The sequence below is a fragment of the Rhinolophus sinicus genome, linkage group LG17 (assembly GCF_036562045.2).
Source record: "Rhinolophus sinicus isolate RSC01 linkage group LG17, ASM3656204v1, whole genome shotgun sequence".
Taxonomy (NCBI): Eukaryota; Metazoa; Chordata; class Mammalia; order Chiroptera; family Rhinolophidae; genus Rhinolophus; species Rhinolophus sinicus.
Genome location: NC_133766.1, coordinates 15,655,550 through 15,675,098, shown reverse-complemented (window position 1 = coordinate 15,675,098; position 19,549 = coordinate 15,655,550). Strand labels below are relative to the sequence as shown.

The window sequence follows — 19,549 nt, the reverse complement described above, 5'->3', positions numbered from 1 at the left end:
TCTTTCAACCTGGTGATGCCAATTACTGTGCCGTAATGGCAGCACTTCCTCTAGCTGTTCCGTCTTTAACCCAAGGTCAGGGGTTAGGGAAAGGGAAGGAGACTACTGAGGGCGATGACAGAAAGGAAGAAGGAAGAAACCTGTCCCCCAAAGCTCATGAGTCCAAAATATAATAATGTGTGTGTTTTTTCCTGCAGGAAAGGGTCTTGGCCCTTATCTTTATATTCTAGGATGAATTCATTTTCTTGCCATCTTTGATTTGGACATGATTAAGCTGAAAAATTTCAGGGTTGGTTACAAATCTGGCTGCAGCTTCACAAGAGATGCATTCCCTTATGCCTCTGTCCCCCAAATGGCCCACCAGGCAACCCCCGCCCCCCACTGATGCGTTACAATGCAGATCAGTCAAAATGTGGTTCAAATGAAAAGTACTACATTACTGTGAAAACTGCATTACAATGATTCACAAAAGTTATTCCAAAGGGGGAAAAAATAAATTATCTCATACAAAATAATACATGATGTTTACGCATAAACTTGGCTTCCATCTTCAGGGAGCCCGTGGCCTGCCGGCTCTGGCCATCTGCTCCCTGCTGAAGGAGAGAGAAGATGTTGTCTGGAGGTGCTTTCCCATCTGCAAGATGGAGCTGGGTCCCTCTTCCAGGAGCTGGGTCGGGAGGTTAAATGAGTCTGGAGTTTTGGAGGAACTGGATGAGGACCTGGTAGACAAACTTGTACTGAGCGATGGTCTGGATCATAAACATCCTTTGCTCCCTGAGGAGCCTCAGCATCATGGGCACTTCCACCTTCTGCAGGAAAAGAGAAAAAGCACATGATCCTGACTGTTTTAATCCAGACCAGGGTGTCAGAGAAAACTAGAGGCTGGAGTCAAAACGGATTGGGACTCTCAACTCTATCATGGTCCCGGGGCTGGATTGAAGACACCTCAGTCTTAGTTTCTTCACCTGTAAATAAGGATAATGATGCTGTCCTCTGATGGCAATGTGGCCCTGCCCAAGACAGCGACATTGCCTCAGCAATAACACGGGTGATAAATAGTGTCCACACCTCACGGGATCAGGGGAAGAAAAGCACGTAAAGCATTTAGCACAGTGTCTGACACAGTGAGTTCTGTCTGAAGACTACTCATGCTCATGTTATTAATGTTCATGAAATGAGAGCAATCGTGCCCATTCTGCAACCTCAGAGGATCATGGTCATGACCGAGTGAGATCATTTACATGTAATTCTTTACAAAGCACTATTGTCAAAATGCAACCTCTGAACAGCATGCGTGTTTGTAGTGAAAGCCTTAACTAAAAACACGGTGAGTAGAAATGAGATGTGTAAATTCTTTGAGGATACAGAACTATGGTCAATGGAAGAGAATTAATATGGTGGGTCACTGGTGTTTGAGCAGACCACAAGCTTTCCTGATGTCCCCTCACTTGCGCCATTTCCATCCTCCTGGACCCGCCAGGGCAGAAGCACCACCAAGCCAACGATGCCATGATAGCCTCGGCCACTGCCCCTGCTCTGAGAGCTCTTAACCCAGGCAAACAACCGCACCCAGGAAGTGACCAAGGACCGAGAAAGCATCTTAAGTAAAATAGCAAAAACTCTGCTGTATGCCTTTGCTTACTTTACTTTCAAAAGTCAGTTCAGCTATCTCCAAACTCTGTGCACCTCTGATCAACACGTGCCATCCTTATTTGTCACAGGTCTCCAAAACCAGTTCAGTAATGCACATCACAGATTTTAGAAAGACAAAGTCAAGTCCTTGATAATAACGACAGAGAAAAGGCATGTGGATCCTCAAACTATTAGTCCAAATACAGACCCTAGACCACAAACTTCTGATGTTAACTAGTGGGTCTTTGCCGAAACTATACTCCAAAGTGACTGATATCATAATATGCAACCTCGAGCCACCTAATAATGAACTTAATTATCATCACATTTGATCAACATTACTCTGGGTTGGGCACTGAAGATGGAAGGACAGAATAAGGCTGCTCCTCTCCCATTCCCAGCAAAGGCTTTGACAGAGACAGGGGCCCACAGGAGTTAAGAGCGCCAGCTGTGGGTCAGGCGTCACCTGCTGAATTCCGCTCTACCACTTCCTGGGTGTGGGATGTGGACACACTCCTTTATCTACCTGTGCCTCAGTTTCTCTTCGTTATGCGAATGTACTAACAAGACCCTTCTCACAGAGTTACTGTGAAGGCTGCTTGAGTGGCAAGGTTCTTAGCATAGTGCCGGCACACAGTAACACTAAATACAGGTTAGCTGTTATTATATTTTCATTGTCATCATCATCATCACCTTCACCTCCCCCATACTAACCCCCCACCAACTCACTCACCTCCACTCCCATCTGCACTCCCACCTGCACCACTTTCATGAGCATTATCGTCTCAATAGCCTGTAAGACTCAGCCCCAAGGATAATATATTATCTGATAACAGGCAGTTTGGAGACCAGACAAAGAAGGTTCTCCTGGTCCTCAACGAAGAGAGTCCCAGTGATCTTGAAGATTCACTCCCACAGGCTCTGATGTCCATTGTCCGGAAACCCAAGGAATCGTGAGGCAGCTGAACCTTGCTCAATCTTGCTTAGAAGGCCTTTTCTCCTCCCTACTCTATGAAGGAGGGAAAACTTATTCAGAAAAGCAGCAAGATCAATACATCTTGCTGTACTGATCTGGTCTTTTGTAATTAGCCAATCTGGGACAGATAGCTAAATCCAGAGGGCCAAGAGAGAGTATTGCAAACCACAAAACTAGTGCTTTCTGAAAAAAATGTACGGCATTCATATGTTGCAGCTAACACTCAGTGACCAAAAGCAACGGGCCACAAGGAAGCTTCTCGGAGCAGCAGGGGAGAGCACCCTCCCATCCCCGCCTCACAGTTACCTGACCTCACTGAAAGCATGTTTGCTCCAGGAGAAAGAAAAAGCATTTCACTGACAAAATTAAAACTGCATGGATTATAGAATAAAACATAAAGTAGCTTAATCCAGAAGCCATGGGAAGAAGACAGGAAAGTTTAGACAGGCGAAAAATGGGACACACAATTTCGTATTTATTTGTCAAAACCTTTGCTAAAAAAACAACAGAACAAAATAAACGTGTTTCACTTTTCTCCCAAAATAAGGGTTTGACTCTTACCAGCCAGGCCTGAAGCAGAACAAAGTAGAGAAATTTTTTCTCCCTCGGACATCTACCAATAGCAATTATGGGAAACGGGACAGATAAGGCTGGCTATATTTGTGCTGGGGAAGGGAAGTGAAAACTATGAGTCATCTAGCTATCTTTGAATATCAATGGGAACAGAAGTCCTTTTTGGACTGACCACATTCCAGCAAAGAATGTTCTGGCATGCAACTGGGCATTGAGGAAATCCGCTATGTTTGGACGCACCAGAGAGAATTTAATCACCACCAGTCCACGCGGGGCCCTCGTGGCCGAACCCCTCACTGTGCGCCATAATGGCTCTGACATGTGTTGTTTATGTTCTACTGGGCCAGTAACATCTGGTGATCAATGAGCCTTGATCTCATCGCATGACTGAGGCTTGGCTGGTGATGGGTCTCCAAAGAGCTCAGAATAGAACAATTCTTCATGTCAGACAAGACGGACAGAATAGCTTCTCAAGTGGAAAAGGAAGAAGGGGAAACACGGGGGATGGAGGAGAGAATGTGACAAAGAAAGTGATAGGAGAGGGGAGAAAAAGGCACCTGAGCGGCGAGGGAAGGACGAGGCCCTTCTTCCTCCCTGGGACCCAGGGGTGTCCCCAGTGGAGCCTGGATATGCTCCAGCTGTATGTACCCTGATTCCACTTCATCTTAGTCCATCTTCCCATCACTGAGTGGATTTGGGACTTAGTGACAAGCTATTCACTCTACTAGCGACTTCTAATAGTGACAGGGAAGCAAACGAGAAGTCTCATGTGAGACAAAGGGATAAAAACTCATAGAAGATGATGAAATACCTGTTATGTAGTCTCAGCTGTTTCCATGAGGGGCCTTTTGCTCATCAATGGAATGTTTGTTGTTTTCAACAATAGGCCACATTATACCAAACCCCTCTTCTACTTTTTAGCAGCACAAACATTCATATGTACAGACTAAAAGTTTCCAAATTAACTTTTTGTAGGCAGGAACTTTTAAAAATCCTTTGAACGTGTTTAAAGTTAGCATTTATTGTTTTCCTGGAAGTCATAATAAAACTAACTTCATGGGGCAATATTTGATCTGATTTTTCAAACCACTGATGATGCTATTGAATAAATATGTCTATTATTACATAAATTCCTCCACAGAACGTGCATTATAACATTTCCTAATTTAAAAACTACCAAACAACCTTGAAAGTTTCCTTTGATTCTCCAAGTTGTATAATTTGGAAAATAAATAAGAATTAAATGACACTCGGCGCTTAAAGGCAGAGTGAAGACAGGAAATAATTCAGGGCCAGGAGGTAGAAGATCTCACTTGTCACTTTGCCACCAACTGCTTAGAAGCCACATGGCACTGGACAAGTCTCTAACTTGTTTCTGGGCCTCAGTTTCCTCGTCTCTAAGGCAGGAGGACGGACATGTGTCCAGCTGGCTCCTCTACGTGGCTGCTATGAGAACCCCAACAAAGAACAGAAAACGTGAAAGCCATTTTAAAACCCCATGTAAATAAAAGGCAGAAGAATTGTTCTTTAGCCTTGATTGCTCTTTGTCTCAACTCCATGAAATCAGAAGCCCATCAGCGTTAACTCGCGGACCCACAGCAGTAAGGGGAAGGCACGTACCCCGTGGACACAAGCTCAGCTACAGTCCCTTCTCTGGGGAGAAGAGCTGGGCGTACACCTCAGCGAAAGCTCTCAGATGGTCTGTCTTGCTGTGGTATAGGACCCCACTGCCGGTGTAGACACGAGCAAACAACAACCCCCTTTAAGTAAAACTCCTCTGAAGAGCGAAAAACATTTTAAAGCATACCTATTTTCACATAGGATTTACACCAACACACATCCTAGACAGGCAAGATGCATCTAAACTACATGCAACCGAATAACCCACCATGGAAAATCACTCACAATACAACCAGACTGTCTACAAAACACCGCAGCCTTCTGGAAGTAGATGCTGACTAAGGTCAGACTTTCTAAATGTGTCCTATCTCACACTTCCATCTCTTGTTCTGTATTATCTGGATGTCTACACAAGAGTTGTGAAAGGCAAAAGATAAGAGAGGCTGTAAATGTCAGAGTCCAAGGAGGACTCAGGGGTCTGGAAAAGTCTCGTCAGGACAAAGGAAATTGGGCAGTGGAAACGGAAGGGCACAGGCGAAGGTCCGGCCATGGTGGAGATTTGTGTCCAAGGTGGGGTATATAGAGAAGCCCAGAGTGACTCACTTCATTGTGCTCGAGGCAGTAGATCATCAGCTCAGAGAGAATGACCACGCCGGTCCTTCCCACCCCAGCACTGCAGTGGACGACAATGGGAGGGTGCTGGTTCTTGGTGCCTTCCAGCATGCTGTTGGTATGGCGACGGACCGACTGGATCTCCTCCAAGTAGGCTGGAAGACAAAATGCAAATCTTGTCACGAAAGTCCTCCATGGCTTTGCATACAAGCGAGGGGGAAAGACAATGATGGTGAATCTTTTTTTTTTTTTTTAAGTGACAATAATTTACAGTTCTTACAAGACACTAATTATTTGGCTGGTACCCACTGTACAGTTCTGGATCCAGAAAGGACCAGCTGGGAGTCAATTAGTCCATGGGAGAATTTGTTCTTTAAATTAAATAGTTCTTTTTTAAAAATTAAATTCTGTTTTCCCCTCTGCAAATCCCCAAGTCCCCCAAGCAGATGATTCTCGCCATTACTTACAGCAATTCCTACTATTAACAGAGTGGGATCAGAACACCAGCTAGATCCCCTTGAAATGCCCGCCTGTCAGAGCCAATTTATGGCGGGAAGAGCATCCATCTGCCCCTTTTTCCTTCCCCTCACTGAATGAGTCAATGTCAACTAAGGCTTGACTTCATTTTTAGGTTTTAAAATAGACTTTGGGGGGCCTGCTTTTCAGTTTGGAGTCCATGTGGTGATGTGAGTAGTTCAAGATGAGTAACCCCCAGCCCCCTTTCTGGAGGCCACATGTGGTGAGGGAGTCCAGCCACCTCCCCCCTCCCTTCCAACATCTGCCTAGCTCAGCAGGACTGTGCAGGGGTCCGTTCACTGCTCCAATGGGGCACAAGTGAAAAATTACAGGAATACCCGTCTTAATTACTTTGTTTCATGATTACCAAAGAAAAGTATATAAATGTACATTTCAAACAGTCCAAAAACTGGGAAAAGTACATTTGTAGTTGAGATTTTATAGAAGCCAGCTCAGGGGAGAAACAGATTTGCAGGTTCTTCATAATCAGGAAATCTCTTCCTGAAGCACCCGTGTACCTAAGACTAGGGGAGATGCCCAAATTGAAGAGAAAACGGTGTGTTCAAACCATTCTAGCTAATTTAAAATCATCTGCTTACATACAACTAATAAGAACTACTATTTTCCTTTATAAGTTTATATAATTTCAAAGTAATCTGAAGTAGTTTACCAAAATAAACTATTACCACCAGCACCACCAGCAGTATCGTAAAATAAAATAGAACAAAACAATACAAAAGAGGTAAGACAACCTGAGACGACTAGACAAGAGTAGTTGCTATTGGGTATTAACATGAGCAAAATACTGTGCATGAAAGTCTTCTTCCAATTTTTTTTTTTTTTCCCAAGGGTAAATATATTGGGTAACTGAGCATTTTCTGTCTGACAACACGCAATGTTCGTAGATAAGAGACAAGGGTTTTCTTGTGCTAAATTTAAGAAGTAACAGAAATAATGATCAATAAGGCAGATGCCACCATCAAATGGAGTTTCATAAAACACAGAGAAAGTGGATTTAAAAGGATGCTTTTCCTAGCAATCACATTAATAAAGCTGTAACTCAGTGAAGACCTCTGGAGGCTGGAAGACAATTTGGCATAGGTCCTCTGTATCCGGGTAATCTAATCACAATACAGTGGTACCTCGGTTTTCAAACATCTCCATTGATGAACATTTCGATTTACAAACACCGTAAATTTTATGGATCTATGGTATCATCCAATAGTAAAATTCACGCTAACTTTGCAGTTTTAGGGTTTGATTTTAAAGGTCTGGAACAGATTAATCCATTTTGCATTACTTTCTATGGGGAAACTGTGCCTCGGTTTTCAAACGTTTTAGAACTCGAATGGTATTCCAGAATGGATTGTTTGAAAACCGAGGTACCACTGTAAAGGCAAAAATCTTTCTGCGTTCTTCAATATCTAGGGAGCCAACCCTTCTAAGATCCCACTCAGCACACTTGTCCTGAGTTTCTTAGAAATGTAAATTAATAAATATATACTGTTTACAAATATTCTCTATTTTTTTCAGTACTTTAGATTGGCCTTCCTTCAGTTGGTTCAGACGTGAAAGATTTGGCTATAATTTTTACCACTTTATAAAACTCAACCTTTTATCAGAGCTGTTAGCCATTCATCAAACCGATCTACTTTTATTATTTCCATGTTCTGCATCTTGGAGAAAATTCTAATCACTCAATTAGCAAAAGGTTACCAGAAAGGAAGAACACTGTTATGAGGAAAGAGTTTTGTGAAGGTCACTGTTATGAGGAAAGAATTCTGTGAAGGTCATTGCCTCCCTATTAATATCTGAGCTACAGGTTTGACCTCAGGCAAATCACGAACCCTCTCTAGATCATGCTCTAGATGCTTTGATTCCAATCATCTTTCTCTTCTCTGTCAGTGTCCAACTCCCCCAGTACCACCCTCACTGTAATGGGAAATTAAACGCCTGTATCAACGCGTAAGTATGCAGCAGAATCGTCCTGTTCGAATTTGTGAGATGGTACCTCTCGATACTTGAAAATCTATCCTGTCTCTTTTCCCCCAACCCCACCTCCCATTCTAAAGGAATATCAAAATAAAATCAAGGTGTTGACATTATGCAACATCCAGATGATGGTTCCTTCATGAGGGTCACAGGTTTTCCACCAGCTGGAGAGTCAACAACGTAACGGGTATAATAATACATCTGCAGAGAGCCCTAGGGCCTCCTTCCCTGCTGGGTAAGGAAAGACTGGGGTTTCCCGTCAAATGCAGGACGTTTAAGCAAGGCTGTGGGAAGGAAAGGGGAGCGCTACAGCCATCACCAAAAAACACGTGACAGTATCGATCTGACTGGCCTGGTTTTCTCATGAGACCGCGAGTGCCTTTAACACAAAGACCGTTTCATCTCTGCGTTCTAAGAGCCTGATCCACTGCCTGGCACATGGTGGGCACACACCCAGCTTCCAGTCTTTCAAATAAAGTACTGCGTAAAAGCTGGGTGAATTCGTTTCTAAGATAAGCACATCCTGAAAATACATATATAAATAAACGAACCCAAAAATGACAGTTTTAAAAACTACAAATTGATTTCAATAATTCTTAGCATCTTAAGCATACTTATAAGAAAGTCCCAATGGAGGTTCACTACTATAGGGAAATACATGGCTTGTGAGAGCAAACTTCCATGAAAAAATAAAAAATAAATATTTTTAAAATTTTTATTGCTCTGTGGTTTATTTTATTGTGGTAAAATATACATACCATAAAACCTACCATGTTAACCATTTTTAAGTGTACAATTCAGTGGCATTAAGTATATTCACAGTGTTGTACAAGCATCACCACTATGCTTTTCTAGAATGTTTTTGTCGTCCCAAACTTTTTACAGGTTAAACAATAACTTCCTGTTCCCCTTCCCCCAGCCCCTGGTAACCTCTATTATACCTTCTATTTCTACGAGGCTGCCTACTCTGGGTGCCTCATAAGTGGAGTCATACACTATTTGTCCTTCTGTGTCTGGTTTATTTTACTTAGCATAATGTGTTCAAGGTCCTGACATGTAGCACATATCAGAATTGTTATATCTTAATGAGCAGCTAAAGGTCTAAATCAAAATAGAAACCATTAGTTTCCCACAGTTTGAGCTTATTTGCATGAGAGGTAAAGAGAATAGGATAAGTGAGCCGTATCTGTGTTCTCTGTTCTACGTATACTATTTGAAGGGACATCGACTTCAATGTAACAATACGATTGCCACTTAAAGGGGAAGCATCCTTTCTTTCCATTTCACCTCCAACAGATGAGACTATTGATACAGTGGGTAAAACCCCAGCGGGGAAGGAAAAACTTACACAAGAATCCTTGGACATCCTCTGGGCAGCCGTGATCTGGCCAGTCAGTGTACTGCAAATGCCACACCGTCCTTTCCTGCCCAGACAAAAGGTGCTTGACCTTCAAGCCTGTGGTTGCATAGCAACCAGAATCTGTTCGGAACTTTGTGGTGACCTTGAACTTGCCATAGGTGGCTGAGCTGTGCTTGGAACCCAGTTTAGGCCAGTATCGGTGGCTCTTGGTGCGTCCGCCCTCCTGAATCACACACAAAGGCAAAATTGGAAATAAGTCAGAGAAAGGAAGCCCTTATCCTCTTACTTTTAAAATCTGAGGACAGAGGAAAATGCAAATAGCTTCTAAGTCAACCAACTCAGTAGCACCGTTCAATGTCTATCAGAGTGGATCCTATAAATGTTAGCTAAGACCAATAATAAGATGTGCAACAGTAGTTACATCAATGGAAAATTTAAAAGACTCACAACTGAGATGCAGCGGAATGTTATGGAGAGGAACCAGTGCAAAATCCAGAGGCAGGAATAAGTGGTGTTCAGGGTGGCACGGTTGGGTGAGGGTGGAGGTGGGTGGGAGACAGGAGGTCAGAAAGGGCCATGGTAGGGAGTTTGGATTTCACTCCATGGATAGTGAGAAGCCATCCAAAGGTGATGGAGTGACCTGAGGCAGGGGAGTGACAGATTCTAATAATCGTTCTAGGTCACACTCCACATTTCTGATGTTCAGCCCACACTGACTACTGACCGTCTCTATCATCTTGTGTCAACCTCACATTTTTCCAGCCTGACCCATTTGTTTTAGTTCAATCGACCATTGGAACAGAGAACAACTGGTGACACCACCTTTCTCCCTCTGTTAATTTTATAATCTTTTCCAAGGGCATGCATTCCCAACCATTTACACAATGGGATCTATTTTTAAGCTTTACAGTTTTAAAATCACTGGAGGGTGTGGATGAGATGGTAGTTTAGAAGGGGATCCAGGGCAGTGAGTGGGTAGAGACAGAGGAGAAATGCTGAGCTGAGGGGGTGAGCAGCCAGTGTTAGGTGGACTTGTGCCTTAGAGAAGCCCTGATGGCCACTAGGCCTCTTACAAAGCAACACACCTGTAGGTGATACAAAAAATCTCGCGCTGATTTATTTGGTTGAATTGAGTCTTCTTAAGTTCGAGGCATGCCTGACTCATTTGTTTACCGATCCTGTGACAGAAGGTTTACTTGAGGGCTTGAATTTATATTGCCGAGTGTCTAAATCAATTACAAATTTCAAGAGGCTCTAAGCCTCTGGCTGCCTCACCGATCACTAGACTTTGTGTTTATAATACTGGCCTCCTCTCTCACACAGGTCTCAGCTCAAATTCCACATCCTTAAGAGGGCCCTGGGCTGCTCATCTAATCTAAAGATGAGCCATGACCTGGTTCCATTTACTTCATGGCACGGACCACTAGCCAAGCTTACTTTATTTGTTCACTTTTTATCATCCTTCCTACTAGGATATAAGCTCTCTGGTGACAGGGACAGGACTGTCTTGTTTAGCACCATGGCCCTAGGTTAGCACAGATGGGCCACTGCATTAAGTTCTGTGAATCCCTTCTAGTGATGCAGTTCCATAGGTGAGAAGATTATTCTAGAGATTTTAGGAGAATTTACTCCGTGGGAAGGTCCAATAGAAAGTCAGCCCAGAGAAGTACAACCTGGCTTTAAAGAGCGTGAAGTCCCTTTCTTCACTACCTTCTCATGGGCTATTCTGGAAAGCAACTGCTCAGAAGATTCAATGAAGGGAACAGGACTTTGTTTTCAGTTCGTATGCAATAGCATAGATATTGGTAAAAACAAAACTAAACAAAACAGAGGATGCTAGTCCCTTAAATGACTTCAAAAAGAAGTTAACACGTTGCGTACGGATCACGAGAATCTTCGTTTTTTTTCTGAGCCATGCGTTAAGGAAGGATAACGAGAATTCTCGTTTTTACTGTTGACTCTTTTTACTTTGCATATTTTATTGAATTATTTGTGTTTCGTTAATATCAAGGAAGACAATCCGGCCAGGCTCTCGGGAGATTTGGCCACGCATCATCTGGAGCCCATAGTGGGAAGAGGAAAGAAAAAATATCACACACGGGTATGTAAAGTGTGCGCATCAAAAAAAGTGAGAAGTGAAACTCAGTACATATGCAATTTTTGCCATGTCCCACTGCACAAAGGAAGCTGCTTTCTGCAGTATCACACCAGGAGGGATTACTAACATCATAGGTGAGTAAATCCTAAAAAAATCCAAAGAAAAATAATAAATGACATAGAAGCATTTACACTTTAAAGAGAAGAGTGCATTTTAAAGTAGTTTCTTTTAAAAACCTGCCGGAACAGAGGGGTATGAGGGATTTAAACCCCGCCGTACGCAACGTGTTAAAATGAATGAAAAGGGAAAAAGGAAGTGGTTACAATAAAACATTGAGGATGGGACAAGAAAAGAAACACAAAACGTCTTGCCCCAAAGACAGCAAGCTCCAAGTGACCGGTTAGACCGATGGAAGGCAAACGCCCATCTTTATAACACCACGTAGAGCTCTCTAGTTACAATAGAAAAACTATGTTTGACTTGGCAAAGGAAGAAAAAGATTTTTTTCTTTCCCCAAAGGATAAAGACCTCTATGGGAACAACAGCTTCTGGTCTCTTTGCAGCTGATAAGTGCAATGGCATGTAAGTGGGCCATGTCCCCGGGTTGGAGATATGTGCCCATTTACCCAGAGCAGCCCGAGGTTCTCAGATTCCAGGGAAAGATTACGGTTTTGTTTGGCACACAAGAGGGAATTGGCTGAACGGAAGTTTGCTTCTTGTTTGTGCACTTGTTTGTTTGATTTTTGCTTGTGGCAACGCAAGGAAAAGAGCTTAAAAACTGATGAACATGGGCTGCAACAATGTGTTATCTTTGGGAAACAAAACATATCTACAGAGAAGGAAGAAGAGAAAACACGTGCATGCCAAAGAGAAAAGGATTTTCAGAGAAACAGTGCTGCAGGAAGAAGGATGGAGCAGTAAAGTCAGCGACACAAAACCCATCTTACGGCCACCCCTCCCCCAGGAGCAGATGGCTGTGTGGCTTTCCCCTTACCTCTTCTGCAGTGACCATGGCAATCACGTTTGCTCCCTGCTCCCACACCATCTGCCAGAAGTCATGGCACGTGTGTGGCAGGGGCCCCTGAGTGGCTATGTAGTGCCATTCTGCCCCACCAACCACCACCTGGAAACCAAGGAAAGCAAAGGTGAACAAACCCCAAATCCAGCACAGAATTACCTGCTGACACAGGCCCATGTGTATCCACCTAAAGACCTTGGATAATATCGTTTAGGCCAAATGGGTTAGTGCCATTATCAAAAACCCTGAGACCATACAGGGATAGTGACACATTCTCACATGAAAATGCTACTAAAACACACCAAATCTTTTTTTGTTTGCAACCCATAGCAATGATGTACAAACCAGGGCTTATTAAACACACACACACACACACATACACACATGTACACACACTATTACATGAATATATGTGTGTGTATAACCTAACAGAATTTGTTATAGAAACAATAGTTATGCTTACCATGTGCCATGCATTCTAATAATTTCCATTCTTTTCTTTAGTCTAGTCTATTTCATTAAAAACCAAACCAAACAAAACACCCAAACTGGTCCTGAGGTCCTGACTACTAAGTTGATTTCACACGTGTACAACTACATGGTGTTGCAGTTTGAGAACCAGTGCTCTGTGGCATCCTTTAAACAGTAAGAGTCTACCGCAGAATAACATCCCTTTGGGAGCAATGTCTGTCTCCCGCTGACCTGATATGCGTTATAAACCAATGCTGTGCTCGCCACTCTGTTGTGCCCCATACGGTAGAGGTGTCACGAAGACACTTAAGTCAACAACACACACTATTTTGTCATTAACTTCCGCCTGTGCAGGACCATAGCCTCCAACTAAACTTCAGAGCCGTGAGATGGTTTGGATAATAAAATTATTACCCCACACAGCTCAGGGTGATCTTGGGAGAAGTCTGTAGCTATAAATACCAGCGGCAGAGAATCCTATGGAAGAAGCTGTGCCCAAAGTGTTCAAGGCCATATCAGGGTGAAATGGTGGCCTTCGGAAGGATTCTTTGTGAGTCCCCTTCCATTCCTGGGCCTTAGCATTACAAAGTCAGGCCCCCTTCCACATCCACCAGGGCAGATCTCTAGATAGCTCTAGGAGCAATGAAGAGACCATTGTTTGAAACGTTTCCCCCTCATTTATTTTATGAAACTATATACTAACTTGATTCAAACAAAAACAATGTCAGTGATTGTCTCAGTACACAAGGCATGTTTAGGTCAAAGCTGGCAAGCCAAATCCATTTTCCAAGTACTGGTGGGAGATAACATTCATGTATTTGTGGCTGGCTAGGAGTTTGGTTTATCTGTGGAGTTGTGATTTCAAACATTAGTCTCTCTGGCACCCAACATACAGGAACCATAAATACTTCCAGAGTATGCTGCTGCCTGGGGCCTTTCAGCAAATTCCAAATATTGACAGGAGGGTATTAAAAACTGCATTAAAAACACAACAACCAATGCTACGGAGGTAGATTTCACAGATGTGATTTCACCTCTGGAGCAAATACATCTCTGTTCTGTGTTAATGGCTGCTTGGAACCCAGGGAGAAAACATTGGCAAGACACACAGCTCTATTCCAACACCACGGACAAGTTCTTACAAGCTCTATGGGTCTATTAAACGCACCCATGTCTAACCCGGATCCACAAGATGAAATGTGGGAATCGGAGATCACTGAGGAAGAGAATGTTCCTGTTAACTACACCCAATGGGCCCCGTTGATGCAGACTGACAGCTTTTTCCAGAGAGCAGATGGAAAATGGGAGAGGGGATTTGGCCAAAAGAAGAAGATAGTATAATATAGCTCTGTAAGATTTTCATAGACATTCTATCAAGAAGCAGCTGTGTGAGTCGCATCTTTGTTTGAGCTCATTATTTTGGCTGTTGTTTCATTACCTAAACTAAGCCCATGAAACTCATCCTTGTCAGTGCACTTCAAAGTTTCCTGGGGTTCATTTTTTTATTGTTTTTGGTCTCACTATCGAAAATAAGAGTAAAATACACAATATGACCCATGATAGTACTCTTTCATATTTCATTTGACAGGACTTTCTGATACTTAAACATATAGTTGGGCTCTGTGTGAAAAAATACTGTATGCAACCATGGTATACTTTTTATATTGTGTATCAAAACTGTTATAACTGATATATGTGCACACACCTGGCTGTATTTTGGAGGCTCCAAGGAACCTACCAAGAATGCAGCTACAGTTGAAAAGTCCAATGAAGAAAAGGAATAATTCTGGACAAAGCCAGAAACAGGTTTCTAAGGTTGTTGATCCTAATAGACTATTAATGTGAACCTCGTGCTGTTTAAAACCATCCTGTAACAATTGCTTTAATATTAGAAATGAATAATTCTTCTACTTCAGAGGGCAGAGCAAGTGGTGAGATTCTAAACAAATGTGTTCTGCTGTTAGAGACATTGAGGACAATAAGCCATTCAGGAAACATTTAATTATATGTACACACGTATCCATAACTCTAAATTCTAACTGGGGTCAAGCTAAGCTAACTAATTGTAAAGTCTATGAAATGCTGAGCTATCAAGGTTTGAAGTCTCTATGGTAGTAGTAAAAATTTAATGACACTAATGGAAATAGTGCATTATATGTGGCAAATCTTGCAAGTTGCATTATGAAGCACACATTCATGGCTTATGTTTAAATTTGTCCATTCTTCTAAATATCATGCAACTTCGAGACTTCGGCTATGAAATGCATCCCCTGTAGTATTACAAGGGAGAATGGGTAAGTTTCTGTTGCTCTGGAACATAGAAGCGTCAACGACAGTTAGACAATGCCTCTGACTTCCAAAGTCTCCATCATTGCTCATTACAAACCGGAAAGGACAATCCTTGGCTTTTCCTGTGAGTGTTTGGGAAAGTGCTAACCCACAGAGAGAAGAAAAAGTTAAATCCGCTGTCACGAGCAAGCTTTGGCAAGAGTTGACCTGGTTTTCCCGGAAGCTGCTAAGGCCTCCTTCTCTCTGCAGTGATAGACATGCCCTCCCAGTTGACTTGAAGAAAACCCCAGAAGTTCAAAACCATTCCCTTGGGGTCTGGGGACAAGCCAAGATGCACAGGGGCAGCCCGACCTACATTTTTCTCTCCCTGCATTTTGACCTTTAACCCAGCCATCGGACAACACACCTTCCCACACGCTACCCTGCTTACCTTGATGTGCGAGGCATTAATGTAGCCGGTGTTATTTTCTTTGGTCGGGATCAGCTCTACTCGGTTCTCCTCGTAGGGGACAACGTCGCGGATCCGGCTGCGCTCGGCGTTTTCTGGGAGTGTCGCAGTGCTGAAAATGCCATTCGCCTTTTTCTTTGGGATTTGCTCATATTCTGTGAACACCATTCCCTCTTCCAGCTTCTTCTTCAAGGTTCTGAACTGCAACCGAAATGGACCTTCAGTGCACAGAATTGTCTAATCCCAACGCTCCAACACCACAACCAGACTTCCTTGGATATTTACAGTGATAGGGTTAGTTAGTTTCAAGGTGTGCAACCAATGCTTGATTATTTGGGCCCATCATTAACCATATCACTGGTTTCTCTTGTCCAATAACCAATTTCCTTCTCACCCGTGCCTTAAACAGAACAAATCTGTGAGACCAGGTAAGAGTTGAAATTCAAAATTGGCATTTTTTGTTATAACACCTGTTTCAAGTCTTAGCAATAAGGAGATTATTGACGTTAACTATGTAACAGCCTTTTCTCCACTCATGCAGCGCGTCCTTTTTACTGAACTAAAGTTTAAGATGCTATTGGTACACAGTCTTGTGGTTCTGAGGATTAAACACCCTCTCCTTTTATTTTTCCCATGGCCAAACTACTAATTACAGTAACATGGTATCGACTAGATTAAATAATCCCTCTAACGTCCCTTCTGGCTTTAGAGACATTCCCAAACTTCATATATACTGGCAGGAATCTAAAACCTTCATATTATTAGGTTGGTGCAAAAGTAATGGTGGTTTTTGCCATTATTTTTAACCCTGTAAACCGCCATTACTTTTGCACCAACCTAATAGCACTCTAAACCTGTTGTGTTACCCTCATGCCATTTCAGGAACTAAAGGAAGACTGTTCATCACCTCTAAAACACTAACATGCAACTTCTACAGTAGCTTAAGAGAACTCTATATAAAAGCTTGGGTAAAATCCTCACTTCCTAATAAATCATCCTCCTTCACAAAAATCATAGAAATTGAGAGCTATAGCAATTGTTTAACTTTCTCATTTCGCAAAAAAAGGGAAAGAGACCCGAAGAAATTGAGTGACCTGACCGAGGCCACACGGCTTGTCAGAAGCTGGTCTCTTTAGGCAGTCATTACCACCCCCCTTGACAAACGTTTGATGCTGGAAGGGACCAATTTAGTACAACACCGTTAGACCAGGTCTTGCTCATCTCAAATGGAAGAATGAATGCCTCTAACAGGCCTTCGTGTTAGCATGTCTGGGCAAGGAGAGAGCTTTGGAATCCTAAGAGCACAGAGAGAGAATCACATGATTGACAAGCCCAGCGCTTACCCTCTCATCCATGGGAACTCGGGTGCCATCAACGCGACTCTCCTCCCGCCCTGAGACTCGAGCCACTGAGAGTCCATTCAACGCTGCCAACATCAGCGGCCTCTTCTGCGCCTCCAGGCCTGCCATCTTCTGCTTCTCTAGATTCTTGTAGCAAGAAAAGGCATGTTTTCATTGTTTATAATGCCAATAGAATGCTGGAATGTGTTTTAATCTCCCCAAATCTGTAACTCCCCAGCCAAGGAATGCAGACAATCACCATTAGTAGGGCAAATTCAAACACAGCCTTCCCACTAATTCCCACCTTGCCTGAGGAAGCCCGGGCTCCTGCGCTTTTATTTAAAAATGGATGAATAAATGAACAAACAAACAAACTCGTAAGAGCAAAGACTCCATACAACCTTCCACAGGATGGGGGGAGGGGGTGGCTCACAAAAAGAAAAAAAAAAGAAAAAAAGCCTTGTGCAAGAAGACACTTTAGGAAGATAAGGGCTGAAGGAAGCCAGGACAAGGAAAAGAGAAACTGAGTTTCAGGAATCATCTAATCCCATCACAGGGAAGGACCTTTCGTACAGATCAAATGAAGAAAAAACAACATAAAAACTCTTTAATGCATGATTAAGAGATCTCGATACATAAATTGAAGAGAAAAGCCTGCTCACGTTTCCATTCTAAGACAGAGGAGGTCAATCCTGTATTGAACCACTGGTCCCTGAAATGTCATCCCTAGAATAAAGGCTGATGTGGTTTAGTCAACTGGCTGACACCAAAGCCTGGGGCCGTCTAAGATGACCCACCAGGCATTCCCTTCAAGCTTCATCCAGAGAAAGGATGGAGTAGACATCATGACCTCCAGGGATGGTGGCGGTCCTCACTGATGTGACACAGCTATGGGAGAATACGGAGGTGGGGGCTGAGCAGACCACTTAGGGGAAGGTTTGGATGTTACCCCCTGGCCTTTGTGACTTTTCACTGCCTCTCTACGCTCATCTGCACCTACACCCTGAAAGTGCACCGATCAATGCTTCCTCGTGCTCCAGCTGTTAGGCCTACTGCTGTGCTTCCTCGGGTCCTCTCGACTGAGGCATGAAGAAAACCTCCTTTGATTCACTTCGGGCAACCCCATTAGAGCATCTCCCCCAAATTATTTTGTCTTAGAAGTCAGAAGAACAGAGGAACTCCACAAAGTATACAAACAAATGAGTTTTACAGTTTCAGATTTTGATCCAGACAGGAGTGAAACCAATTTGCAGATTCCTTTGGCTCCCACAGACAAGGCATTTTCTCCCCGGTTTCTTTTCAAGCCTTTAGCTACTTTATTTTTTCCTCTATCATTTACAAATGTACTCCCGAGAGGTGTCTTGATAAAGCTATGGTGTTTGTAGATGACACAGAGTGAGCAGATTATTCTAATCGTGGCTGGAGGGGACGGCATTACACCCCTCCACGCGTCCCCTCATCCCCTCAATGCCACCTGAAGTCAGAATGGAGTCCTGGTCTTTTGAGTGATGTTGCCCTTAAGATAAGATGCTTTGTCCAGGGATAGGACCAAGCCATCAGACAAACACAAGGAGCACCTCAGAGGAGGATTAGCTGTGAAAAAGTGAGAAAAGTACCAATGAACTTTCAGCCAAAAGGTGTAAAACTCTTAAGAATGGTGGCCCTTGCTTCTCGATCCCAGGCAGGTTTGAATTTAAATTTTGGGATTTTTGTTTGTTTATTAGTTTGTTTTCGTGAGGGAGAATTTTTTTTTTCCTGTTACCTCTTCAGCTCAGAATCTGTTTCCCTCTTCTGTAAAGTTTTGAGAAAGCAGTAATTTCAGAAAAATGGTCCCGAGGTCCCTTCAACAGTCCTTCTGCTTCCTTCCCAACTGCTCTGGAAAGTGACCCTAACTAGGCCTAAGGTGAGTAGTCACGAACCTGTCTTTCTCAGGAAAGGTTACTACTCACGAGTGAGAACTGAAACCCCAGTAATCAACTTTTCTCTTAGCGCCTTCTCACTTGTCCTATCATTACCAGAAATAAAAAATGAGTAACTCAAAGATCTGATTAGGCCTTTTCTCTTCCCTGCAGCTGATTCCAGGTTAGGGGGCTACGTGCAGTGAAATGTCTTCAAAGCAGCAGTAGGAGGGGCTATCACCGACAACAGGCCGGAATCATCCATCAAAGACAAGCAGCTCTAGAATTATGGAGAGTCGGCCCCGCAGGGCAAATTCTCACCATCCGGGTCCCTCTCCAGTTCCCCTGTGGTTAAATTTTCTCATTGTTCTCTTATCCTAGAGAGGACCTGACAGCCTTCTCTTCTTTTTCATTTCTAACAAGCCATGTGAAAGTGCCCACTAGTGGGGAGGGGAGAAGCATCTGAGATGTGGGGAGGGTGCTGGGGTGAGTTTCTTCATTTCAAAAACAAAAAAACAAAAAGGATGGAGAGCCATTCCCAGCTTCAGTGCCACTGGCACTGTCACCGTCTTGCCTGGCACACTGGCCACTGAAGAATCTCCTAATCCTGCTCTAAGGTCAGGACATTAGTCAAGGGTCATAGTCCCTGAACTCCAGAGTGCACAGGATTTGGAAATAAAAATCCACAGGGAGTAATGATGCTCCT

General features: G+C 43.2%; 1 protein-coding gene across 2 annotated transcripts in view; it reads right to left on the bottom strand.

Annotated features, from left to right (window-relative positions):
• Positions 1-411: 411 nt before the first annotated feature.
• Positions 412-19,549, bottom strand: part of PTPN14 (protein tyrosine phosphatase non-receptor type 14) — a 150,349-nt gene continuing 131,211 nt past the window's right edge. For both annotated transcript variants that reach the window (XM_019738101.2, XM_019738102.2), the window contains exons 14-19: positions 16,949-17,092; positions 15,588-15,806; positions 12,374-12,502; positions 9,270-9,504; positions 5,405-5,568; positions 412-809 (exon numbers count right to left, since the gene is read on the bottom strand). In XM_019738101.2, the coding sequence (XP_019593660.1) occupies positions 681-809; positions 5,405-5,568; positions 9,270-9,504; positions 12,374-12,502; positions 15,588-15,806; positions 16,949-17,092 (1,020 nt within the window). In that variant the 3' untranslated portion in view covers positions 412-680. The remainder of the gene's footprint in view (positions 810-5,404; positions 5,569-9,269; positions 9,505-12,373; positions 12,503-15,587; positions 15,807-16,948; positions 17,093-19,549) is intronic.